Source organism: Melospiza melodia, chromosome 4 (genome assembly GCF_035770615.1).
Source record: "Melospiza melodia melodia isolate bMelMel2 chromosome 4, bMelMel2.pri, whole genome shotgun sequence".
Lineage (NCBI taxonomy): Eukaryota > Metazoa > Chordata > Aves > Passeriformes > Passerellidae > Melospiza > Melospiza melodia.
In genome coordinates this window covers 91,021,534-91,049,031 of record NC_086197.1, presented here as the reverse complement: position 1 = coordinate 91,049,031, position 27,498 = coordinate 91,021,534, and the positions used below count along the sequence as shown (strand labels likewise).

At 47.1% G+C, this 27,498-nt stretch overlaps 1 protein-coding gene across 2 annotated transcripts in view; it reads right to left on the bottom strand.

Annotated features, from left to right (window-relative positions):
- RELN (reelin) overlaps nucleotides 1–17,385 on the bottom strand; it is a 283,671-nt gene extending 266,286 nt beyond the window's left edge. For both annotated transcript variants that reach the window (XM_063155547.1, XM_063155546.1), the window contains exon 1: nucleotides 17,157–17,385. In XM_063155547.1, the coding sequence (XP_063011617.1) occupies nucleotides 17,157–17,385 (229 nt within the window). The remainder of the gene's footprint in view (nucleotides 1–17,156) is intronic.
- Nucleotides 17,386–27,498: the final 10,113 nt, after the last annotated feature.

Sequence of the window (27,498 nt, the reverse complement as noted above, 5' to 3'; positions counted from 1 at the left end):
TTGCAGGCATGTAAGAGCTATGGAAGTTCAGGTGATTTTAGTATTCCAGAGGACATGGATTTGAAGAGTTCCAAAGGGCAGTACAAGAAGCATATACAGCCCCAGGAAGGGCCAGGCTCTGTGCTCACCCCCAGCCTCAAAAATGACAGGCAAAGCTGTGTCCCCAGCTCATCCCAAAGGACAGGAGGGGCCAGGCAGCCCTTCCCCTTGGCACTGGTCCTCTCATGGGGAAATAGAGCAGAAAATTCCAAGGATCTCAGCCCAGGCCAGACCCAACATCCCCTTCCAGTGCAAACTCTGCCAGTGCTGGGCAGGGGATGTGCTGCCAGCAGCCAGAGGGGCTCAGGGGGGCTGGCACTGCTCCAGTGGGGTCCTGAGCAACAAAGAGGGGGGAAAGACACAGGCCTAGAGGCAGTCCATAACAATACCTGGCAGTCCATAACTCCATGATTTGCCCTCTGAAGTGCAAGCATTTAACCTTGACCCACACAGCACCTTGGGTGCCTGCACGTTTCCTGGCAGCCCTGTACAGCCACAGGCTGTGTCCTGCCCCAGGGAAACAGGGATGTGGGGAACAGCAGCTCCAGCTCTGCCTCCAGACACAGCAGCCCATTCAAACTGCAGCCCCCACCGGGTTCAATCAAGCAGCTTTTGTCTCTGGACAGGACTTGACCATGGAGCAATGCTTGAGTCAGAAACAAAGACAAGCCCCCAGGCAGAGGATCTGATGATATTTCTAAGCTAATTTATAATTTCAGGGCTTTTAGTCTTAAAAGATAAAGTAACCAAGATGATGTTGTGATTAAGGTGCAGAATATCTAATTTGAGAGAAGTATAAAAAGAAATCAAGGAGTGCTATCTATCAGGAGATAACTACAAGTCTTCCCCCATCATCACTACAAATCTTTCACTGAGAAGAACTACTACATTATAAAGAAAAAGTATTAAAAAAAAAATTAAAAAGAAGACATGTTAAACACTACCTAACAAACTTCATGACATGAGCACAAAAGTCTTAAATTCAATGTCATAAATTCAATACCGTCAGAAGATTCAGATACAATGTCCTTAGAGACGGTGCCATGTAAGTCAAGCACAATATTAAAAGACACTGAAATGTTTAATATGTGTTAAATATTTTAAATTCATAGATCTGATTCAGAGAAATATCACAGAGGCATCATCAATCCTTTTTCCCTTCTGACACATATTTTTTATAGCTTTGCCACAGTTTCTGCAATTAAAAGATATCCCAAACACTTACAGAAAAGAGACGAGACAGAAAACTGACCTTGTGGATCACATGCTTTCATTACGCTTACTCCAATAAATACCCACAAACAGGCCAAGATTAATACCTGCATATATTCAAAGTACCACTTTGAAAGAGATTAGACTTAAGGCATCCCACCTATTCCCAGAGGCAGTGATTATTCCTTACAGGTATTTCCAAGGGGAAAACACCTTGTTCAAAAGTACTGAATATTGTGATAGTGCCATATATAAAACCCTCTCCTCTTAGTTTCACATTTAGGGCACATAAGCCCTTATTTTCTGTTTAAATGTACTAATCTTCTTAACGGTATAATCAAGCCTTTAATATAGAATATTATCAGTTTATATTTAGAAGGAATAACCATCATGTTAGTGGTGATGGACATATCTCTCCATTCATCTGACTGAAATACCCTGGATAAATCCCTTTGCCCAATTCATTTCTGCAGAGACAGCAAGAGGCTTTATTTAATTTAAAAGCATTCAGTTGCAATATATTTATAGTTAATATGTAAAAATCCTGCTTTAAGTTTGAGAAACATTTCTTTCTGCTTCCATTTCTCATAGGAAATTGTTCCAGTTTGCAGCTTTTTAAGTAACACAGGTTACAAATTCAACAAAAGGTATTCCTACAGTGGATAGGTCACAAAAACTTCAACTATATTTGCATCCTTCTAAAGTTTTGTGTTCTTGGAAAGCAAAAATGAGCCTGAGCCCCTAGGTACAAATTTAAGGAAGTTCACATTTAAACAGGACACGTTGGGAGTTTTGGGGTTTTTTTTTTTTTTTGTTTGGGGTTGGTTTTTTTGCCTTTTTTTTTTTTTTTTGGTTTTTTTGGTGTTGTTGTTTTGTTTTGTTTTGTTTTGTTTTTTTTTTGGGGGGGGGAGGGAGTTGTTTTGTTGTTTTTTTTTTTTTTTTCTTTTTCTGTTCTTTCATTAGAACAGGAAGATTTCCTAGTAATTCCTAATTCCTGCCCAATATGCTACCAGCTTTGTAGCACATAAAAAGTGCCCCCACCAACACAAAACCTGAGCCAGATCTAAGCCACTGAAATGTGGTCTTTCTGGGAGATATTACAGGGGATTATAAAACCCCAGACAGCAGAGCTATCTTTTGGCACATGACAGGCATTGCATTAGGCTGCCATGACGCATACATTAAACATAATAAATAGCTGCTATAGACCCAGCTCACCGAAATACTTATTCAGATCTCTCACATATATTTCCTTGTGGCACCTCCTCTGATTCTGAAGAGCACATTAAATGTTTAGCCACCCAAGATGTAGCTATTCATCCTAGCAGCAGCCTCATTGCCTGCAACAGAAAAGCTCAGGAAAGAGTTAAATAGACAGGCATTAACAAAGAATATCATGGAACATGCTCTTATGTGTATAATTAAAAGAAATCTATTATAATCCTTTAATTATACCTAAAAATTTCCAAATTAATCAAAACTAATGGAGAAAATGCAACGTGTTATTATCACTGATTCTCAATTTGTCTTAAAGGTAAATATCTATATACGATACTCCTAAGTAAAACCCAAAATTAAAAGGTCTATCAAGTTCTGGCCTAGCTAATTACAAAGGCATCAATCTCTCTTTATACCAGAGCATAGTGTTCTTGATGTAAAAAAAGCACAAAGAGCATGATTCCCCTCTAATTCAAACAAATTACAACCACTCTGCATGCCAACCATAACAAACACATGTTAAATTCAGCAGAAGGGATGAGAACTGAACAGGCATGCAGCTGGAACCTCTTCCAGATCATTTGACCAGGGAATGCTTTTCCCACTGACACATCTGCCCAGCAATGTGGGGAGAAGTCACTTCATGGAAGCTGCGGTTGCTAAGTCCCTGAGCAATGAGCCCAGCACTGTGAAAAAGGAGAGAAGAGGGGAAAAAATTGGATAAACTGAAAATTTGACTGCTCCCTCACATGTGGTCATCTCTTCTGCCTCACCTGCCTGCACCTGGATGCCACAGTCAGCCTTGCCCCAGTGCACCCACAGAGGGATGGAAACTGCCATCCAGATGTTCTCCACAAGGAGTAAATTAGGAAAATTTTCAAGAAGAGAGCAGGGTTAAATCTTGTCCTCCTGTCCAAAGATTTCATGATGCATCACTTATATTACCAATGCATCAAGGAGCTGTGGGCTTTGCTGGCACTGATCCTCTTCCATGGTGATGACAGTCCTCACCTCCCTGAAGTGCTAAAAGCTGGCACACTCCAAGACAGAACAAGCAATTTTGGTTTGTCAACAATTTGACCATTCTGAAGATTTGAGGTACTGTGCTTACTAGCAGCTGTATGAGTTCTGCACCTCATGAAAAATCTACATGCTCTAGATAAAATACATTAATTAGAACAAAAAGGTTTCTTGTTTCTTACTGTTTGTATGAAGAAAATACTTAGTAACTGCAAAAAGTGCAGGCTTTGTAAATCTGGAATGCAAGGTCACTAGTTACAGTGCAAGTCACTCACTAGTGTTTCTTAGCACTTAGTGAAATGCAATTGAAAGAAATATTGTAATGTTATTAATTTTACAATGTGCTTTCTCAAATGGAAAATATTGCAATTAGAAGGAGGATTTGCTCTCTGCTGTAATCTCCCTAATTGGGCAAAAGCCACTTGCGGGGGAGTTGTTCATTGGGGTTTTGGGCCAGCTCCCAGAAGAAGAGTAGTCAGCGTGTAATGCACCACTAGCACTGCTCAAAGACAGTTTAGAGTTTAAAAACACCATTTGTACAAAGAAAACAGCCAGATGCCACAGCATTGGTGCTCTGTCAGTGATGAGTAGCATAAAGGCTCCCTAACATCTGCTACCACTTGAGGAAACAAAACTTACATCCCTTTGAGTGGAAAGGTCCACAGAGTGATCCGGGCTGCCTGAGGCTGGGGAGGGACCGGGCTGCCAGCTCCAGCCAAACCCACACCTGTCATCTCTGCTGGTTGAGGCAAATTCTGCAAACATCACAGCTCTGCTGAAACTCCTTTGTGCTTCACAACTGCATTAACTACACGTTGAAGGAAAAGCGGGGCAATAAAGAACACAGGGATCACTTCCCTGAAGGAAATAAACCTGCGTCTCTCAAACGCGTTTTCTACATCTGCTCTCAGCAGTTCATTTCTGTTTGAGGTGGACAGCCTGTAAATATTATTGTGTGAAGAAAAGAGATCATTTTAAGAGATCATTTTAAAGACATGAATGTCTCTTTGTCTAGTTCAATGAGCCACAATTCTGTAGATGCCCTGCAACAGGTTTTCCAGATCAGAAGTACCCTTTAACTGTAAGACATTACAGTGCTGGAGAAGAAGGCAAGTGAGAGATCTCCTCTAAGCCTTTTTTACCAAACACTGCAACTCAGAACAGATTTCTGCAAAAAAAGAAAACTGAAAAAGGACTAGATGTAAAGGAAAACGTGGCCAACTTACACATTAGTAGTCACACAGCAACCACAGGCATCATTATAGAAAACATGAGTTTGTTACCTTGGAAATGTTAGTATTGTTACCAGCTGCCCTCTCTACCTTAAAGAGTGAATTATGATTGTGCAATTTATTTTGGGAACAAACACAGGGAGTGGTCTGAATCAGATCAGTGCAGTGGCCGGAAATTAAATGGTCAACTTGTCAGAAGTAGGACTGTTTGATTTTTGGTTCAGTGATCAAAATGAAAAGAAAAAGAAAGGAAAAGAGATCAGCTTGGGCCACCATAAAAGAAATACTGCGGGATCTAGCACGAAAAAATAAATTAAAATATCAGTTAGGTCAATATGAAAATCTTCAATGAACCCAAAAAAATTAGATAAAGACTTTTGTTCAAGCAGAAAAGTCTCATTCCATTTTCTGATTATGCATGTAACTTCTTTTTTTTCAGTCAGTTTCACAATTAAGATACTTTCCCAAAACAAAAATAAGAACTATGATTTGAAAATAACAGTAATGTATTTCAAATATTTCACTTCTCCCCATTTTCCATTAAAATTTTTACCAAATCCTATTCCAGTACATTATCAATTTTTGTCTTTGACAAAAATCAGATGACAAATTAATTCCCTATGAACACGGAAATTCCAACTAAATAAATTCAGAGAACCATAGAATAGTTTTGCTTGGAAGGGACCTTACATATCATCTGGTTTCAATCCCCTTGCCATGGGCAGGGACATCTTCCACTAGACCAGGCTGCTCAAAGCCCCATCCAACCCAGCCTTGAATGCTTCTAGGGATGGGACATCCACAATTTCCATGGACAACCTGTTCCGGTGTTTCACCACCCTCACAGCAAAAAAAATTACTTAATCTAAACTTTCTAATTACTTCTAATCTAAACCTGCCCTCTTTCAGTTTGAAGCCATTCCTCAGGGCTGCTCCCAATGCATTCTCCACCCAGCCTGTTTGTGCTTGGAATTGCTCATGCAAGAGGAGTATCAATTTGAAAAACTATCTGACAGGGTATCAGCCATCAGCAGATGAACTATAATACTTGGAAAGCATGAAAATATTTGCCAGAAGTTTTAAATCTTTGTAGTCATCTGAATGAGGTTCTGAAGACTACACTTGTTTTGGGCCAGAGTCAGAAGAATTGCTGTAATTGTTAAACAAAAATATTTAACACTGAGACTCAGCTAGGGATTCTCGATTCCAAACATCTAGGAACTAATTTTTAAGCATTTTAAATACTGATTCTTTGATTTTCACACCTGGCATACCCACAAACTGCTGCACTGCAAGGCTGGACAACAGTTTGTTAAACCAGGATCTTTGCCTTTGCCAGTTGACCTGTTTTCTTTCTCTCTGCAGTTCTTGCTATAATAATCATTTCATCCAATGTCCAGATGAATGTGTCTAATTCTGGAAGGAGTGTTGTTTTTTTCTAGCAATGCATTTCCCCTGTGAGATAGGAACGCTGGAAGGTTATTGTGTGCTGGAAACCACTGCTTGTTTAGCCAGAAAGATAAATATTATCTATATTTCTCGTTCTTTCCTATGCATTGTATTGTCCTGAGAGCAGTGGGAACAGTGGAAGGCAAAGGCAGAGACCTTGCCAAGCCCCATGATGTGATGAATGACTTCTCACATCCCAGGGCCTGACGTGAAGAGAGGCCACAGAGGGTCACACTGCTGTTTTCAGATGTTAAAAAGGCTCATCACCCTCCCATCACTTACATTTCCAGCACAGGAAGAGCTCCCCCATGCAGAATCCACACGGGAACACACAGCTCTTCCATGGAGTACTTCCCTGCCAGAACACAGGCCTCCTGCCCAGGAAAGCTGGTTTTCTGCATCCTGGCTATCTCATTTATGAATCTTCTACCAGAACTGTGGAATGATATGACCACAAACTACCTCTCAGCCACAGGGAAAAACATATTACCAGATTTCAAGCCTTCTGGACAGCGAGTGTTGTGTGCTTTCTCTTTTCCCATTTCCTTCCCTCCTCTTCACCATCACGTGCACACAGACAGAGTAAACTTTCACTATTCCCCCACACATTCCTAAGGAGCAACTTAAATATGCCACTTGTGCATAACCAATATGAAAATCCCTTCCAGTCCAAGATGGGGCAGGAGCTGCCTGCAGATGGGATGCAGCAGGATGAGGAGGGGAAAGCAGCATTTGCTTCATGCTGCCTGTGTATGCAAGGGAGCTTGCTTGATGGATTTCCCTGTATGGAGTTTTTTTCTTTGCCAACTTTTGATTATCTAAATGCACTCTCAAAAATTACACAGGAGAGATGGAAAGAGGGAAACAGTGAGGTCCCTTATTCTGTGTGCTTTTCACCAGCTGGACCACTCAGTGTACAGCCACATGGCAGCCAGGCTCTGGAAGGGGACATGGGATGGGTGCCAGCATCCAGCCATCCATGGCAGCAAGGAATGGTGAAGGGGACAGTAGGAGACACAGACACAGCTGGAGCCAAGCTGGCAGGCAGATTCTTTCTTGTCTCAGCTCTCTTGGGTCCTACCTGTTTATTTACAATCTACCCTTCAAGCAGACATGGGGAGGAATAAATAACTGTCTAATCTGAGGCAATCGGAATTTTGCTAAGCATGGTCCAAGAGCTCTTAGCATTTCACCTCAGTGTGGGTTATAGCTCAGTTCCTCAGGCCAGTGAGCACAGTCCTGTCTCCTGTGGGAAACAGGCAGTCACAAACCCATATGTGGGCAGTCACAAATCCATATGTGTGAGTAGAAGCCATTCTGGGAAACACACAGAGACCTTCAGCCCCATCTCTGACTATTAAAATGCTCACCCTGCTACAGAAAACCAGACCAAGGGCACTCCAGTTCCCCCTCTGCTGTATCTTGCAAAAGCAAAGAGAGAAACCAGCAACCACCCTGCATAGCTGCACACCCCAAGGCTCTGCTCCAGGAGAGACACAGCAATAGTTTTACACCTGGCCTCACAAATGTGTCCAACACCCAGTCAACCCCAACACCCAGAAGGCTGATCTTACTAATAAAGCTTCTCATCTAGCAAAACTGAATAAGATTTTACTCTGGGCATCTCAGTCAAATACTCAGCACTGTGCCTTGGAGCTGCTCCCTCTGAGTAGGCAGAAAGGAGGAGGGGAGGAGGTGATGGGGGTGAAGGCAGGGCCATCATCCATCTGATGCTCCCCTGCTGGCACCTTCAGCAAGGAGCTGGGGACAGGCAGGCACACCACTTCCCTCCTGGCAGAGGAGCAAGGCATCCCCTCAGAGGGTCTGTGGGGAATGCTGGTCCCACTGCAGGGCTGGACACACACACGCATGTTTGTCACCCCAGGATATGGAAAACTGGGACAGACCTTGGGCATGCGCTGAAGCACTTGCACAGCACACAAAGTTTTCAGGAGGTCAATGCAGAAGTTTGAAATAAAGTGGGGAGGGGTGGGATGTAAGACAGGGCAGTGTAAGGTAAAGCTTGCACCTGAAGGGAGATGGATTCCTTGTCTGCTGTCACTCAGGGCTCCTGCAGGTTGAACTTCAATAGACACGGTCTGGAAAAGTGCCATTGATTTCCCTTCCCAAGGAGATGCTTGTGAAACTCTCACAACCAACATTAAAATCAAAGTGCTAGAAAGGAGCAGGGAACAGCCACTTCTGTTTAGTTCCCAGGATGGAAAAATATGGCAAGAGGGATGTTATAAAGGCTGTAACAATCTTCACTTTGGTATAAAAGCCTTTGGGAAAGTGCCTGAAATCCCTTCCTGCTCTCCAGCAACTTTCACAAGTCACTCATGCCCAGTCCCCCAGGACACATCCTGCTTTCTTCACTGAGATGCTCACATAAAAGACATTGTTCACAATAGGTCATGAGCAAACACTACAAGGCAGCAGTCAGTGATGTCCTGATTCCCTGGGAAGACCAAGGATCCCCCTCAAGTGGACAGAGAGCCTTGGGGAGATCTCAACCAGCAGAAACCACATCAGCACACAGCATGCCCAAACAGAAAGCTGTGCTGACAGCAGCAGGATGAGGATGAGGAGCCAACAACCACAGTGCAGGGAGCCCAGAGTGACGCAGGTGAGCTTGGTGAGACACAGACCAAGCCCACAGTGCCTCAGCCTGGAGCTGAGCTGAGCCCAGCTGCCCAGGAAACACTGATGCACAGAGGCAGCAGCCACTCCAGATGGCTGCAGGAGACAGTGGCCAGGAGCCTGTGGCTCTGTGCCTGGCACTGGGTGCCATCTCCAGCCCCAGCCAGGACCTCTCCAGCTGCAGAAGGACAGAGAAATCTCTGATCCTGGGCTGGAATAAACAGGTACAAACCCTAATGCCCCCACAAACCCCAGCACTCCTCTCCATGAGGGTATACACACCTCCAGCATGGTCTTATTTAAGGCAAAGGTTTAGTGAGAGATACATTAAAACAAAACAAAGTCTTCCAAAAAACCCACTTCCTTGACCCTTCTCCTTTTAGGAAAAGAGTAAAATGTGTAGCTGTGGGACACATCTGAGCACTGAAGGGACCTGGAGAAGGTCCCATGGGCATGGACCTGACAGCTCTCTGTCTCCTTGGTGCCACTGTCCATTGGCAGAGCCCAGCAGGAATTGAGTGACACATGCCATGGCTTCCAGTTTCCAGGACTGACCTAAGGGAAGGAGGAATGGAGGAAGACTACCAGCCTAACAAAAAGGCATCATCCTGACAGCCTAGGAAGGTCTTTCCCCATGGAGCCTGCTAGTGAGCTCTGACAGATGTCAAAGATTGCACTTACAGGGTTTGTCCTATGTTTATCCCAGAGGTGACTCCCAGCTGGTGGGGGAAAAAAAGGTGGGAATTACACAAACATTCCAGACACATTGCACTCTGTGCACCTTTCATGCCCAATGAAAAGGCAGGAAATGTTAAGACAAAGAAAGGAAGCATGTTAGAGAGACTGAACCTTTCATCAGAGACCATTGAAATTCTCATAACAAGGGCTGCTCTGAAAGGTTGCTTATTCTCAGAGGTAAGACAGTGCCATTTCCTTCCCTCTCCATGCAGCAAACACTCATGGCAAATCTAAACCACAGCTGTGGGGCATGAGACACACAATGCAAATGGAGGTTGCCTCTGAATCCATCCCAGCTGCATCACCACAGCTATTATCAGATTGAAATCATACTTCAACCAGTCAATATGCAAATACTGTAGTATTGCACCATCATAAAAAGCTGTAGAATTTCAAAAGTGGTTTCCAAAATCCAGATCAAAGCAATAATAAGGAAAATGGGACATGACGCCGGCCTGACAGTCTCGCCCTGTTCTACCTAAAGAACTAACAAATGTGGAATAATCAGTGTGGGAAATGGAGAAATGTCCTACACACCACCATGCCCAAGTACCGACTTATAAATCATTTTGTCTTGTTGGTGTCATGTCTCATTTTCCCTATTATTGCCTTGATCTGGATTTTGGAGACCACTTTTGAAATTCTATAGCTTTTTATGATGGAGCAATGTACAGTATTTGCACATTGACTGGTTGAAGTATGATTTTCAATCTGATAATAGCTGTGGTGATGCAACTGGTCACCTTTGGTCTTGAAGGTATATCTCTTGTTATATATATACACTATAAATATTGTGTATATGTTACATATATATATATATATATAATTATATTATTATACACAACACACACACACACACACACACATACATATATATATATATACACAATTGCAAATATTAATTATTTATAAGAAAAATACCTGCTAGAAATTTCTACTTAAAAGCAGTTTACATGGACAGATTTTGGCAATAAATTCCACAGATAAATTATGCATATTAGAATAATATCTTTGGACAGCGAAATCAGCAAATATGTGCAACACTCTCACTGAAACAATATTTTTGCACCCTTTAGCCATTTAAAGGTTTCCTTTATTCCTTGACTCCAGTGCTGGGTGAATGCCATAAGAAAGGTTCACTCACAGATGCCAGCCCCCCCAGCAGCCCCAGGCCTTGGACAGTGAATTTGCTGAAGCAGAGATCATTTTTTCACATCCCCAGCCCGGCCCAGCCCAGTCTGCCCCACACAGACCCACAATACCAACAATGCCCTGTCTGTCCCACAGTCAGATGTCACCTCACAAATGTGGGTCAGGCCAGCACGCCATGCTGGCTTTGATTTCTGTTATTTGGGGCAATCAAGGCTCCTTTGCAGGGGGGAGCAGCCTCCTGATGAGGGGAGAAAGGATTTAACTGGAGATTACATCTCCTCTGCAAATTTGCAAGAAAGGCTCATTTAGGCCTGTGTGGACCTTCTACCTCCTTTCATCAATCCCTGCCTGACTTCATCTTTGGCTGGGCCATCTGCTGGTGCTTATGATGCCCACAAATTGGTGATGACAGCCAAAACCGTTGAAATTTAACATTTTCCCTAGCGAAACACAGTCTGTAAGAGGCTGTCAACTGCAAACTTCCCTACCTTTCTCTTTTAAGGCTGGCACTGTTCATTAGTTTCTGGTCATGAGGTCCTAAAATCACAACTCTCTAAAATTTGCAAACACACACCACATGAACCTTGGGGCCAGACAAGAGCTTCAGAAATATAGACAATGCACTGGTCAACATCAAGACCTAGAAACTCATATTGCCTCAATAACATGCTAAGTAAGGCTCAGATCTGAGATATTCAAACAGGCCACAGCACTCATAAATCAGCCTTGGTTTTGCAAAGCTCACTTTGTGCAAGAAAATCCTAAATACAGCAGAGCACAGTCAGGGTGCGCTCTGGAGGCTCTGCTGGGTGAAGGCATTTTTAGTAAGTGCTGACCCAAGGTGAAATTTTTATGTGCTATGAAACCCTCATGCAGCTGCAAGATATTGCTGGGAACCTCAGAGGAAAGGGGAGACTGGAAGATCAAGGGTCTTCCCCATTGCTAATAACTCCCTCTCCATTGCTACCTATTGCCAGACTCGGGTTTTTAATGTAAGGGTCCCTAAGAGAAGATTTCTAAAATCTCCGGGAGATAACTGGACTCCCATGAGCAAAAGTTTTTCCACACTTTAATTTTAAACAGACACTGATGGAAGTCTCCGTTCTTCCAGAGATCAGAGGAGGGTGCAAGTGGGTGAGATGAAAGGTTTTGAGGGAATAGCCTGCAAAAGACTCAAGAAGCTGACCTGGTTCTTGGGCTGGTGCTGGAAAACAGAGACACAAATTTGCTCTTCTCTTACCACGGCATTAACATCACTTCCTGTGCATTATTCACTTCTACTGACTCACTAAAAGCTTCCTACACTTCAGCATAACTGGTACAGAAAGTATCCATGCCTGAGTTTCTGCCACTCACTTACCACCCTGATTATACCTCAAGCAGCATCACCACATAAATTCCGGTCTTTCTTTTCCTTCCCTTCCTTCATGTCAAACTCAAACATGTTTTTATTCAACAATGATCTGAACAACAAGAATTTACAATGAAAATGTCCATCAGAAATCCAAGTGATCCTAATGAAATTAGGTACTAAGTCACAATCTGTATTTCTAAAATGCAGTGGTTAGTAACAAAGGTGGAATTGGACAGACTTTAAACAACTTTTTATCAGTGCTGAAAGAGTGTACAAATACCACTTAAAATAGTTGAAAACTATTTTTTACAATCTATCACAGCAACCATTCTAGACAATATACAGTATATCTAAGAATAGTAGCAGTCATAGATGGAAACTGATAACATTTGGGGACTGAAGGTTAATCCGTTCTTGAAAAAAAAGGAACAATGGAGAGTGAAATAGAAACTCAAGTCCCATTAAAGAAAACTATTTTAAGGGCAGAATGATGAGTTTTAGCATCAATCATGGGAAAACAGTTCAAAGTTTTTCTTAAAAGATCTAAATTTGAAACCTTGGGAAAAAGGAACTGTTTGCAGTGACAGCAAAAAAAAATCTTAAGGGATAAGAACAAATACAGTATAAAGATAATCCGTTTGTATTTTCTAAACACTACAAATCTGACTGTTCATTTTGAGCTTTCTGTGATTAAGGTCAGTAAAGACTCAATGTTCAGTCAAGTTTATCCTTATTTCTTTATACAGTTCCAATGTACTTATCTGCCTGTAAATCATGGTACATGCTCTCAGCACTGAAGGTACATTGACATAGATTAAAAAAACCAACTTGCAGATTGCAAATAAATCCAAATAGAGTTGTATAAAAATTTTGAAATTGTACTGGTATTGGCTTGATTTTTTTTTTTTAAAGAAATTATATTCTATTCTGCATATTACAGAGGAAAAAACCAAAAGAGGATCATGCCTATCTACCAGGAAAGCTGCAAGCAAGCCAGGCGAGCCCTGATGCTGCTCCCTGAACACGCAGCCACCCCTTGGCTGAGAGGAGGCTGAGCAGGTGCCTACATTAAACCAGTGCACACTTTGTCAGTTTGCATTTGAGCAAGCCCATAAGTGCCTTGCCAGCTCAAGGACTTAATTACATTTGAAATAAGCTAATTCAAGGAATAAAAGTCTGCCAAAAGTAATAAAATTGTTTGCTGATGTATCAAGTCAGTCGTCTTATATAAAAGAGTGTATTTATATGCAGCGTGGGTCTGGTCCTATTCAGTCAGTGATTAAATACTTACTGTTTGCAGGAATAGGGCCAAATCTGAGTAATTTTAAATATTTGGGGAGAAGTGCTAAATCCTAATGTGTCCAATTTAACTATGCAAACTAGGGAATATTATTGCCTTTGTTTTACTTATGAAATTCAGAGGCACAGGGAAATAAAATGCCAGATTCGGGGTGCCAGAGAAGCCTCTTGCAGAAGCTCTTGTGCTGCCCAGGCAAGCACATGCTGCTCCTCTCCCGTGGTGCTGGGCAGCAGAGGGACAGGTGGGCACAGGGCCGAGAGCCCCTGCCACAGCCCCCGTGGCTGCACAGTGCTCTGACTCCCCCTCTGAGTGCCCAGGGAAATGTCCAAACAAATTAGCAGAAAGCCGGGGGCTGATTTTTTTAATCAGAATTTTTTTCTCATCCAGCCCTTGGCATATGGTTTCATCCAATTCCCTCCCCTTTGAACTCTATGCTCTTGGATGCTGCTGGCACCTGTTCCTGTAGAATGAAGGGGCACTGAAACAGGGCCTCACTGGAACTTGCAAAGATTCAGAGCATTTTAATATACTCTCTGAGCAGGTGAGTTTTCACTGCACATATGTAAGTCTCCCTTTGTCCCGTGCTTCTGTGCAGCATATCAAAAACCTTGCTCTGTGTCCCAGCAAGACCACCTTTAAAGTCTTATTTTTAAATGATAAATTCTCAACCAGTACAGATTGGCATTTTTCAGCATCATTAAACTGTATTATTTAAGATTCCAAGTTGCTTCAAATTATTTCTTCAGATTGTATACTCTGGGATTGATTTTTCCTGTGCTATATTTAACATAGATAATTGTAATGTTTTAAAATACTCACATATTTCAAAATATCTAACCAATTAAGTGTGCTTATCTCAAGAATACGTCTGCTGCACTGTGCATAGCAAATAGACAGGGCTCTTGATATGGTTTGGCATGGGTAGGTTTTTTATCAATGCACGAATTTGAAAAGAAATCACCATTGCAAGTTTGACATAAATTAGGAGTCTGGCTCGCACCTTGCACTGTGTATACAAGTTAGTTTTGCAAGTTCGCCTTGTGGATTTCCCTCTGTGTTCGTGCTTTGAACGCGGCCGATTTCTTTACGCTTGCTGGGCACGGTGGCTTTAAAGGCACCCGGAATGTCTGGGCTGCACCCCGCGAACATCGCAGAGCTCGGGGCATCACCCCGCGGGTACCGGGGCAGCGCCGGCAGCGCGGGAGCGCGCACTGGGAGCGCGCACCGGGAGCGCGGCTCTGCCGGGGCTCCAGCAGCGGCTCCAGCAGCGCTCCGGGGCTCCAGCAGCGCTTCGGGGCTCCAGCAGCGGCTCCAGCAGCGGCTCCAGCAGCGCTCCGTGGCTCCAGCAGCGCTTCGGGGCTCCAGCAGCGCTCCGGGGCTCCAGCAGCGCTCCGAGGCTCCAGCAGCGCTCCGAGGCTCCAGCAGCGCTCCGGGGCTCCAGCAGCGGCTCCAGCAGCGGCTCCAGCAGCGCTCCGAGGCTCCAGCAGCGCTTCGGGGCTCCAGCAGCGGCTCCAGCAGCGGCTCCAGCAGCGCTCCGGGGCTCCAGCAGCGGCTCCAGCAGAGCTCCGGGGCTCCAGCAGCGGCTCCAGCAGCTCTCCCGGGCTCAAGGAGCGGCCCCGGGGCTCCAGGAGCGCTCCGGGGCTCAAGGAGCGGCTCCGGGGCTCCAGCAGCGCTCCGGGAGCGATGCCGGGAGCCCCGGAGCGCGGCTGGAGCCCCGAGCTCTGCTGGAGCCCCGGAGCGCTGCTGGAGCCGCTGCTGGAGCCCCGGAGATGCTCCTTGAGCCCGGGAGAGCTGCTGGAGCCGCTGCTGGAGCCCCGGAGCTCTGCTGGAGCCGCTGCTGGAGCCCCGGGGCCGCTCCTTGAGCCCGGGAGCGCTGCTGGAGCCCCGGGGCCGCTCCTTGAGCCCGGGAGCGCTGCTGGAGCCCCGGAGATGCTCCCCGGGCGGGCAGCGGCAGCAGCTCGGAAAAACCTGAGAGCGGACATGGAGAAATCCCGGGAGGAGCAGAGGTGGATTTAAAGATGCCGCATTTTGCTCGGTCAGACGCAAAACAGCGACGGGAAAGCCACTCTAGGCCACCTGAAAGGTCTGGCGCGCAGCTGGGGCGCTGCTCCTCAAGCTGATGCTTCAGAATTCAAAACCCTGTTTCAAAGGGCGAGATGCAGAAGAGCATCCCCGGAGAAACAAGCTCTGTCCTGCTCCTCACCATGCAGGACAGCCGGACAGCCCTGCCCGCCACAGAACCCTATCCCTGAACCAGCAAAGGCTCAAACACGGGCTGAAGGCTTGGGGGGAAAAGGCAGCAGTGAGGAAAGGGGTGATTCTGTCATTGATGTGGCTGAAATACAATTTCAAAACCCCAGCATTTAAAATAGTGCCAAATGGAAATGCCGGATTCTTTTTTCCCTCTGCACATCTGTGGTTCAGCAGGTTGAATGCAATTGACCTAACCTGAGTGTGTATTATGGGCGGTAGGATCTAAGGTTCTAAGGAAAAAAATTATCTGGTGAAGTCATAAAACTTACATATGTGGCTTTTCAGAAAGGTCAGTAGTATTTCAAAATCAAAAGTTTCCTATGAATCTGGTAAAACTGTACTGTTAAAGCTTACACATAGACAAAAACGTCAGGATGCCTTATACTTTGTAAAAATGAGTATTTGATGTGTTTGGGGTTTATATCTTTACAGTAACAATTTCAATTAGAATTTTCACATAACTCAACTATTCAATATTTTACCTGAAACTTAAATTTTGAGCTGGAACATATCAAAGTCAGAAGTTTAATTCCATCTTTAGCCAGAGACTGTCACACAGTATCTGCTTTTGAGCAACGTGTTTGAAATAAACCTTTATTGTCATTTTCTCTGAACTCCAATTGCCTGCTGCAGAATTTGTTGTTATTATTCTGTAGCATTGCAAACTCCAAACAGACACAAAGAGAGAAGAAGGATTAGCAAATGTAGCCTTAAGCAGTCTCCCACCGTTATGAATTAAAAGATGTTTCCCACATGGAAGTTTTCCACGCGGAGGAGTGGAGATGTGGCTGTTGCACCGCACGGTGCCGGTTTCCAGGGGCACTCTGCAGCCGGGAGCAGCTTCCCACAGCAGTGTACCCGCCTGCGAGGCCCCCCTCAGCCCGGGGCTGTGCCCCTCTCCCAGAACAGCCCCCAAACAGAGACACCACTTGCTGAGCAACTTCGCCTATTCTTTCTTGTTCACTCTCCTCCGCCTGGCCGCTTACGAAAAGCAGGGTTTTTTTTATTAATTCTGGGCACGACTTTCCATCTCCAAGCTACCTGTGAGTGCCTGACCCCCGGCTGTCGCCCCCGGCCCCTGCAAGGGAGCAACAGGCGGGCGGACGGCGCACACTGCGGTGGCACACGGCGGGGACCCGGTGGCGGCGCCAGCTGCGGCACCGCGCGGCGCCCCGGGAGAGCGGGATGCGCTCGGCGCTCCGAATGCCTCCGAAAGTGGGAAAGGGACAGACCGCCAGCAACTTGCGAGGCTCTAGAGCCGGCCCAGGCCCGGCTGAGGAGCGGGGACTCGGGAGTTCCTCTGCTCCGGGCTGTGCCTGGCGGGAGCCGCGCCGGGGCCGGGACGGGGCGCGGGCGGCGGTGCCGGAGCCCCGGGCAGGTGAGCGCGGCCCCGCACGGACGGAAGGGGCGCTCGGCACCGGGGCTGCCCCGGGGCACGGCACACGAACCCGCCCAGGGCTCCCGCTCCCCCCATCGCCCTCCGCCCCGCGGGACGCCCCGGGACCGCCCGGGACGAGCAGCGCCGAGCGCGGCGGGCGCCACCACCTACCGTGGTACTCCTGGCCAGGCACGTAGGCGGAGGGGTTGCCCGCGATGTGCAGGGCGATCAGCACCTCGCCCTGCTCGCCGTCGCCCTCGAGCTCGCCGTGGTGGGTGCAGAGGAAGAAGAAGGGCGAGAAGCGGGCGCGGGGCGCAGCCGCCCGGCCCGCCGCCAGCAGGGCACCCAGGGCGGCCAGCAGGCAGGGCCAGCCCCCGGGGACGCCCCGCCGCCGCTCCATGCTGCTGCCGCCGGCGCCGCTGGGGCATCCAGGGCACGGCGGGGCCGGCGCCGCTCCGCTCCGCACGGCGCGGGACGGGGCGGGACGGGGCGGACGGGGCGGGCGCTGCCCCCCGGCGCGGCGCTGCGCGGAGCGGAGCTCGGCCAGGGCAGGGGCGGCCCCTCCGCGCCCCGACAAGGCTGCGCCGTCCCCGCCTGCCGCTGCCGGGTGCGGGGCACGGAGCTGGGAGCGCGAGGGCTGGGAATAATTTATTTCCCCCGGTGCCGGGGTGGGAGGGAGGGGAAGGTCCCTCCCCTCCTCCTCCTCCTCCTCCTCCTCCGCCGCCGCCGCCCGCTCCTCCTGCTCCTCGCTCTGCGCGCCGGTGCGCGGTGCTGCCGCCGCGGGCACGGGGCTGCGAGCCGGGCTCTGCCACCCGCCCTTTGTCTGCCGCGGGTCCCTGTCCCTGCCCTGCCCTGCCCCTGCCCTTCCGTCCGCGACCCGGCTTCTGCTCCTGGCTCTGATCCTGCCCTTGCCTCGGTCTCTGCCTCTGCCCCTGTCTCAGCCCCTGTCTCAGCCCTTACTCCCGACCCTGACACCTGAGTCCCTGATCCTGCTCCCTCCTCGTTTCCTTGTCCCTGTCTCTCAGGCTCAACACAAATGTCTCTACTTCTATCCCTTTATCCATCCTTTTGTCCCTCTGCTCTGTCCCCTGTCCTATAGCCCTGTCCATGTCCTTGTTCCTCTGTCCCTGCCCCTGTACACCTGCCCCATTCCCTATCTTTTTGCCCCTATTCTTCTGTCCCTTTGCCTTGGCTCCAATTCCTGCCCTGCTGCCCCTGTCCACGTCCCAGCCACAGCCCTGCCTCTGCTGTACCTGCACCCACTGTTGGGGAAAAGTGAGATTTTTACTGAAACCTTCTCCACTGCCATTTCAAAGTGATGCACATGCATCCCCAGAGGAGGGTCAGGCAGCCCTGGAGGGGGCCAGTGTGTGTGTCCTGAGGAGTGCAGGTCCCTGGGAGAAGGGTTTAACTCCCTGAGAGTGTGTGCCCAGACCCTTTATGCCAGCAAGAGGGGCAAACCCAGAGGAGACCAGAAGGGAAATGAGAAACTGAACATAAAACACTGGCAAGTCCAATGATTCATAACACCATAAATTTTTAACAAAGCAGGACTGACAGAGGGCATCAGGAGATGGGAGTAAATCCACAAGGGTTTAGAGCATCCCCCATGCTGCTGCTGGATCCTGCCCAAGGGCCAGAGCCCGCCGGGGTGAGCGGCAGTGACATGATGGAATTGGAAAGGAGAGCCTGCCTGCCAGCATTGCTGAAGTGCAAAACTGGCACGGGGCAGGGGCTCCCTCCTGGACTGGTTTCAGTGCCAGAGGGAAAGGTTCCCTCCACGGAGGCACAATCCACAGGGATGGCACCAGCAGCTGCCCCACGTCCATGCAGGCTGCCTCCCTCCCAGCCGGCTGACGGACACCCCGTGGGCAGGGGACATCCTTGCCATCTGCCCAGCCTGCTCCTCTGCTGGCTCTGCACTGAGCCTCAGCTCACCGCCAGCAGCAGAACTTTGCCGTGGCTCCTGTCATACTGGGGTGCGCCTCACTGGGGATGGAGTGAGGTGATGGCCCTGAGGATGTCCCTGATCAGCTTGGATGGAGAAATGTGCTGCCTTTGCTGGAGGGACACAAGTCACCAGCGGTGCACATGCCGGGGATGGAACTCCTGTCCCACCACTGGCTTGGGGCGTCCCTGGCCTCTGCTGTGGAAGCTGGGCCTGACAGCAGCTGGTGGGGAGTCATTTTGGCTCTGAGGCTTCCTTTTTGGGTGGTTTATTTGTTTTTCAACTTTGGGTATTTGTTTGCTTTGGTGGATATTTTTAAACATCTGTGCCTCCTCCGTATATTTCAACGCTTGTAAAAGTGACAGACTAATAATATCATTTCCTCATGCCAAAATCTCATGCAGGCAAAAGCTGTGTGGGCTCACTGGTGAATCCACTGCCAACAGGATGTGTTCTCCCTTGTGCACTCCTGCTTGCCTCCAGCAAGGGCTTGCCAGCGAGGCCAGGCCATGCCAGGGGGGCTTCAGCTGAGCAAACTCACCCTGGCTCGTGCCTGCTCTGCCCACAGCCATGGAAATTGGCATTGTGGAGGAGCCTGTGGCCAACTCTTGTAAAATAAAGAAGTGGTAGGGAAAGGGGGTGATGTGGTCCCACTGCTGTGGCAGGAGGGGATGCCATCCTCCTCTGCCAGGATGTTACTGTACCCATTTCCAGCAAAGCCTTTTCATTTGTGTTTTCAAGAGCTAATTCCCTAAATGACCTTGGGACCACGGGACAGCTAACCTGCCAACAGATTTTGGGGCTCAGATTAGCACTCCCTGAGGTCACTGGGATTTGGATAGAGCCCATGCCGATGAATTTTACACAATTTTCTTTGTTTCCAGCTGCTTAGTATCCAGAGCAGCCAGGACTGTTAGTGCAGCCAGCACATCTCTTTCTTCTAGGAGGTGTGTGTCCCTTATCAAAAGTGTCGGTAAAAAAGGTGAAAATGCAACTCCACCTGGAAGCCTTGTGTCTCTTCTTGGTAACCTCCATCCTCCATTTCTTTATGTTATGGTTTCCTCTCTCCTTTCTCCTTTGTTTCTTACACTTTCACAAGATCTCTGACCTCTTCTTCACTGGGCAGAATGGGGAAGCCCCACAGTCATGCCCTGCTGGTGGGGAACCCAGCAGCCACCCCAGAGCACTAATATTCAAGGACACAGGGATATTTAAAGGGGCTGTTTGGGACCTCAAACCCCATTTCCTGCACCCTCCAGAAATGATGTAATAGACCTTCAGTTCAGACAAGACCCCTGCCTTCTCTGACCCTACTCATTTAGGTCAAAAAGTGCTTCCCAAAACTCCCTCACACATTTCAGGCTCATCTTTGCTTAGGAGAGTGATGTTAGTAGTGGTCTTCATCAAAAACCAGGATACTGCAGAACCCACAGACCCCATGACTTTACAATGTCCCTACAAAAGCAGGGAGACATTTGCTGAGACATTTGCAGGGAGCCAAAGCTGCGACCAAGCCCTGTGCATTGGGGGAAGGAAGAAAAAGGAGCTTCCATACTCTGCCAGTCTTTCCCTAAAGGATCATTCATTCCCAGCCCCAGCTCCAGCACAATCTCACTGATACAAGCATGATTTACCCATAAATCACCCCAAATCCTTATTGATGTGAAAGATTTTCCTGCGTCCTGGAGCACCAGCACACCTGCCCTGAGCAGCCTCAGCAGGGCTGGGCATGGAGGGAGCCTCCCTCAGGCGGTCCCCACGCTCTCACAGGGCCAGCCCTGTCCCAGGGGTGTTTTGCATTGTTTCACAGCCCCTCACTGCTCTGAGTAAATACAGTACCTGATTTTTGAAGGCAAGGGGTTTATGAAACCACTTTGGCCAGAGTTTTTCATGCCTCTCCCATTGACAGCAAGGCTAATATATTACCATTAATATCATCAAAACAACTATTTAAGAAGAGTGTCCAAGACCAACTCTCCTGGAATAGGAATAAAATCTTGTAAAAATCCTAATAATCTTTATTTTCTCTCTTGTGTGATCCAAGATCTTTGTGTAAGTTACAACTATTCTCTGTTAAAGGCAGGACCTACCTGATACATGCAGGATGGAGGTTACCATGAGCTTTCACCCCCCATGAAGTGTGTTGTTTAACACAGAAAACAACGAGGAATAAATTGAGATGAGAACTGAGTCAATGTCTGTCTGCAATGGAGAATGCAATAGGTGGAATGTAAATAATTACTTAGGAGGTACAGGCCTCTTTCAAGCATGGGTGGTGGTGGGAAATCACAGCACAGATGGACGTGGCTGCAGTCCATATTAATTTAAGGAAGTGATTATTCAGGCAGTAGAGCTGCTCACTTCATTCAGGGAGCGAGCTCACACCCCAAGAGCAGAATTGAGAAACATTAGCAGGCAAGTGGCTGCTTTATTAATATGGCCACAGCAGATAATTCTGAAAGGACATGGGCAAGTTGGGGAGCTGCTAAGTAACATGGAACAATAAGGGACTTTGTCCAAGCTCCTTGGGTCAAGGCTAAGGCTTTCATGGAAAAATGTAGAAAATCACTTTTGTCACTGTCACCGTGTGGAGAGACCTGATGCAAATCTTGTCCCCTGCTTTCAGCAGCTTTCTGTGACAAAAATTAAAGAAACTGCCTAGAGTTTCTACATAATCAGCAGCAAATGAGAAAGAGACATGGAGCACCAAAATGCATGTATCATTTATCCATTGTGGTACACCATCTGAAAGCAGGACAGCAAGCTGGGGCACTTTTGGTTTTCTCACACTATAAATTGGACTTTCCAGAGCCAGATTTTTCCACCAAGTCTTTATTTTCTACTCATCCATACAAGCACTCAGTGTTGTCTTGGTATGTTTTTACTCTTGACAATCAGATATGCACACAAATTGCTGAGAGGGATCCCTGCTGCCCACGCAGCAGGTGGGCTCTCAGTCCATGCATGCACATCTCCTGCAGGCTGGAAACCCTCCCTCAGTCATCCCTGGGTGTGTGGGGTTTATTCATAATCCCAGTCCAGGAAAGAAACGGGGAGGATGGGTCTGACCATGCTAAAGGAAGATGGGACCCCTCTCTCGTGCCTATCAGTGAAGCTGAAGCTTCAGTGTAAGTAAAGTTTGTCTTCAGCAAAGTGGGAACCTCTGACCTGTGAATGCTGGACAGGGAAGTTAAAAGTAATTAATAGCTAACTGATCTTGCTTTTCCTTCAAAAACAATGTCTTCAGTTCATGCAGCCTCCTTGTTTTCCTCTCCTATTTATGCAGGGATTTGCCAGAGAGGCCTGGCACTCTGGAGTTGCCGTGGCCATGCCAAATAAGCCTTTGGGATGAATCCCTTTTTTGTGCGCAGGACTTGTCACAGTCAGATAATAAAGCAGTCTTGCCTTGCCAGTTTCATGAACTTTGCTCTTAAGCAGAGCCCAAGTCATTTCTAAACAAAGGCCTAAATGTGAAATTATAGGCAACTTCCATGCCTATGTTATTACGAGATCTTCATTTTTTCTGGGGTAGGAACAATAGCAGCTGTTTGGCTGCTCCATTTTCCAGTGGGCTGCTGCAATATGCACCATCTGTAAACTGACATCTCATGATTTCATCTGGAAATAGAGAATTTAACTTTAGACATTTCTCTCTCTCTCTCTTTTAGTGCATTTCATTCAAATGGGTTTAAACTTGTATTTCTATATTGCTTATTAACTTTATTGAGGTATGAATATAAAAGAGAATATTAAAAGGCTTTTCTTTTTCAGAAAGGCATTGCTTTAAAAACACTATTGATGCTATCAAATAGGTGAGCCTAAACCCTTACATTTATTATTGATCTTGTAGCCATTAAAAAGAATACAGGATTTAAAAATAACTCCATACTGGGGAACAAGTATTTAAAACTTTCTATTGTCTGGCTTAATAATAGCATTTAAGGGTGAATACTTTCAAAGAGTAGAAAGTTTTTGTGTTCAATATCTTATATATTTTATGGAATTTCTTTAGAGATGTAAATCTAGAGATTTAACTCTCTGCTCATGATTAGAAAAGTAGGTAGTGGGTGGGACTCTGAGCTTAAAATTAATCTTGTTATCTATTATGAATAAAAATTTAAATTGCTGAAGACAAATACACAACATTCATTATGGTTCTTGCTTTTATATTTTCCTAATTTGAATTATGCTTCCCTTAATGTGCTCTTTTGGATGCAATACAGGCACAAGAATATACTTTGCCTGTTTCTGTTCCACGGTGCTGCTGTGCTCCATTAACACTGGGTGAGGAGCACCCTAAGTGTATTTTAGGGGAATTCAACTTGGGGCTGGTTATTTACAATTCTAACGTTTGACTTTGTTTTGCAAATCTGATTTTGAGTGTACATTGAATACACACAGCTTACATAAGGAGGTATCTCACACAACCAGGATTCCTGTCCATGGCTGCTCTGTCCCGCTATCCACTGGCTATTCCCATGAAGAAATGATGGGTATTTAACCATGCTACATCTGCATGCTGAAGTTTCCAAGGCTTTCATTAACTTGCAAATATTTATCGTGGGTAGCCTTTATCTGAAGAATTTTTAAAATGTCAGTGGCCACAAAGGAAACTCTTAGTCCGTTTTACAGCCTAATTTATCTCTCCCCTTTGCTATTCTAACTTCAGTAACCCCGGGGACCCAAGGTACGCAGGGCTAACAGGCCAGGACAGTTTGAACAGTTTACTCTGTGAGGAAAAGTGGGATGTGGAAGTCTATAAAAGATATTCCTTTTGATTTATTTAATGATCGCTAAACTTTAAGAGCCTCAGAAAAGGTATCCCTTCTCTTTCATTCAGCAATCTCTAAACTTGCAGGGGGCTGGAAACGCATTTTACTGCAAGTTTATCCTATCTGTATTTAAAATGTATTTAAAACACAGAGTTTGTGTGAGTGCATGTCAGTGGACCTGAGTGTGGAGACACAGGATTCAACGCTTTTGTCTAAGCTGCAGGCCGTGGGACCAGGGGCGTTTTGCAGGGTGTATTTTGTTCGATGCAGTTCGGGCAGAAGCCGCAAGGCCGCTGCATCGGAGCTATTTCACCCACGCAGGAATGTGGCAACCCCCGAGCGGGGCCGTGAGGGAGGATGGAGCTCCCGGACAGCGCAGGGCGGGACAGACAGACGGACAGACGGACGGACGGACAGACGGACGGATGTCAGCGCTCTCTGGTAACTTATGTGAGAGCCGGTCACAGGGCCACGGCGTTCCCAGCTTTGCTCTGCAGCCCACCGACACGGGGGTCAATGCGCTGCCGCCCTCAGCGACTGAGTCGCTGCACTTTGTGCACTGAACTCAATGTCATTTTATCCTTTTTTTCTTTTTTTTTTTTAATCGAAAGAGGATGTTGGAGGTGGGAGCGGGAGCCCGGCCCTGGCTCCCGGCACCAAGGCGCTCCCCACAGCGGAGCAGCGGCCGCGGAGCGCCGGGAACGCGGGGCGAGGGATGGGGCTGTGCACGGAACAACAGGGGCACGGGGACCGAGTGTGAGCGTGAGTGTGAGTGTGGGTGTGTGAGTGTGAGTGTGAGCGTGAGTGTGTGTGAGTGGGTGTGAGTGTGTGTGTGTGTGTGTGGGTGAGTATGTGTGACTGAATGAGTGTGTGTGTGAGTGTCTGTGAGTGTGTGTGTGGGTGTGACTCTGTGAATGTGAGTGTGAGTGTGAGTGTAACTGTGTGAGTGTGTGTGAGAGTGTGTGAGTGTAACTGTGTGAGAGTGTGTGAGAGTGTGTGTGAGTGTGTATGTGTGTATATGAGTGTGTGTAGTGTGTGAATGTGACTGTGTGTGAGTGTGAGAGTGACTGTGTGTGAGTGTGTGTGAATGTGACTGTGTGTGAGAGTGAGAGTGTGTGTGACTGTGTGTGTGTGTGAGTGTGAGTGTGTGTGTGAGTGTGAGAGTGTGTGTGACTGTGTGTGAGTGTGAGAGAGAGTGAGATTGTGTGTGAGTGTGTGTGAATGTGACTGTGTGTGAGAGTGAGAGTGTGTGTGACTGTGTGTGTGTGAGTGTGAGTGTGTGTGTGAGTGTGAGAGTGTGTGTGTGACTGTGTGTGAGTGTGAGTTTGAGAGTGAGTGTGTGTGTGACTGTGTGTGTGTGAGAGTGAGATTGTGTGTGTGTGCGTGTGTGTGTGAGTGCGACTGCTTGTATGTGTGAATGTGTGAGTGTGTGACTGTGTGTGTGAATGTGAGTGTAAGTGTGAGTGTGTGTAACTGTGTGAGAGTGTGTGAGAGTGTTTGTGAGTGTGTATGTGTGTATATGAGTGTGTGTAGTGTGTGAATGTGACTGTGTGTGTGTGAGAGTGACTGTGTGAGTGTGAGTGACTGTGTGTGTGAATGTGACTGTGTGTGAGTGTGACTGTGTGTGTGAGTGTGTGAATGTGTGACTGTGAGTGTGAGATTGTGTGTGTGTGCGTGTGTGTGTGTGTGTGTGAGTGTGACTGCTTGTATGTGTGAATGTGTGACTGTGTGTGAGTGTAAGTGTGTAAGAGTGTGTGAGTGTTTGTGAGTGTGTATGTGTGTATATGAGTGTGTGTAGTGTGTGAATGTGACTGTGTGTGTGTGAGAGTGACTGTGTGTGAGTGTGACTGTGTGTGAGTGTGAGAGTGACTGGTGTGTGTGAATGTGACTGTGTGTGAGTGTGAGAGTGACTGTGTGTGTGTGTGAATGTGACTGTGTGTGAGTGTGACTGTGTGTGAGTGTGAGAGTGACTGTGTGAGTGTGACTGTGAGTGAGTGACTGTGTGTGTGTGTGAATGTGACTGTGTGTGAGAGTGACTGTGTATGAATGTGACTCTGTGAGTGTGAGAGTGACTGTGTGTGTGTGAATGTGACTGTGTGTGAGTGTGACTGTGTGTGTGTGAGTGTGTGAATGTGACTGTGTGAGTGTGAGAGTGAGTGTGTGTGTGACTGTGTGTGTGTGTGAGTGAGATTGTGTGTGAGTGTGCGTGTGTGTGAGTGTGTGTGTGAGTGTGACTGCTTGTATGTGTGAATGTGTGAGTGTGTGACTCTGTGAGTGTGAGTGTGAGTGTGTGACTCTGTGAGTGTGAGTGTGAGTGTGAGTGTGAGTGTGAGTGTGAGTGTGAGTGTGTGCTCCCCAGGTGCTCGGCCGTTTCCTTGCCCCGTTCAAGGAGCGCTGGGGTGTCACGGGCAGCGAGCCTGAGCAGTGGAGGTGACGCTGTGCACCCACCTCTGTGTGAGCTCCAGGAGCCCTGGGAGGCACCCGGGAGTGGGCCCGAGCCTGAGGATAACACACATGGGTGTCATGGGATGGGTGATGCGGAATGGATGACGCCATGGGAAAACATGGAACAGAAAACAAACACTGCGTAACTCCTTTCTTTTTCCCAGCACAAATAATTTATTGAAAATATCTCATCAGAGCCTTGCACACCCAGAACTGCATAGTCAGACTGCTTTTATTTAATTTTATCTGCTTGCAAGCTGTAAAATTAGCTGGTTTTCAGAGCAAGTGCTATCCAGGAAATACATCACAACAGCAGAACACAGGGCCAACATACAGGGATGATGTGAATGCAGTAAGAAAGTTGGGAATGGAACTTCCACTTCAGTTTTGAGAACAAGATGACTTTTTCAACCAAAGACTGGTTGGAAAATCAGATTCATAGGCTAATTTAAAATAATCTTAATTATTATTAGCAGCAAAGCAAAGTATTAAGATAAGCCAGAATATTATGGAATAAGCAGATATACTTCATTATTCCAAATCCTCCACAAGAAGTTTAAATTTCATCACTTATGAGTCAAATATACCTCCCAGCTCCCTTTAAGAAGGTCACTGAGAATCTGCTCAGAGTGATTGTCGATGAAAATATATTGTCTCCTGCAAAGTATAAAAGAGGCCATAGCACTTTTATCCCCAGGAGGAACCATGGTTATACTCCTCAGGAGTGATCCAGCCATTGTGAGAAAACTGCCAGGCTCCCATCCCTGCCCTGAGCTTCTCCCGGGGAAATCTGTTCCTCCAGTTTTGCCATGGGGCTGTATCAGCGGGCCCAGGACAGGCAGCAGGCTCAGGGTGTGCCTGGTTAGATACAGCTGGCTGTGCTACCCAGCTCCCTTCACAGCAATGATATGAACTGTTGGTCTCTGTTGGAGTCTGCTTCCACAACTCTGGAGAGCAAGGGTGCTCCTGACGTCCTCCCAGTGCATGGTGAGGGGGATCACAGGGCTCTGCCAGGGACACTCAGCTCCAGATCAGGGCCAAAAACTCGATTGCTCTCTCAGATAAGAGGTCTTCTCTTATCTGTCTCTTTGATAAGCTGAGCAGCTCAAGCTCTCTAAGTCCAGTGAGCTCCCTGCTCACTCTCCCACACCTTGGTAACCCCTCAAGAAGCACTTCTCAGAGAGCAGCATCCCCAGCAGAGGCGGGTCCTCCTATTCCATGTACCATGCAGGCACAACGGTGTGAAGACACACAATGCTCATAAAACTGAGCAGGTTCTTGGAGAGCTGCCACTGAGGGGAGGGGATGAACCTGTGAAAGTGGTGTCTTAAAATACACTGCTGGGTCC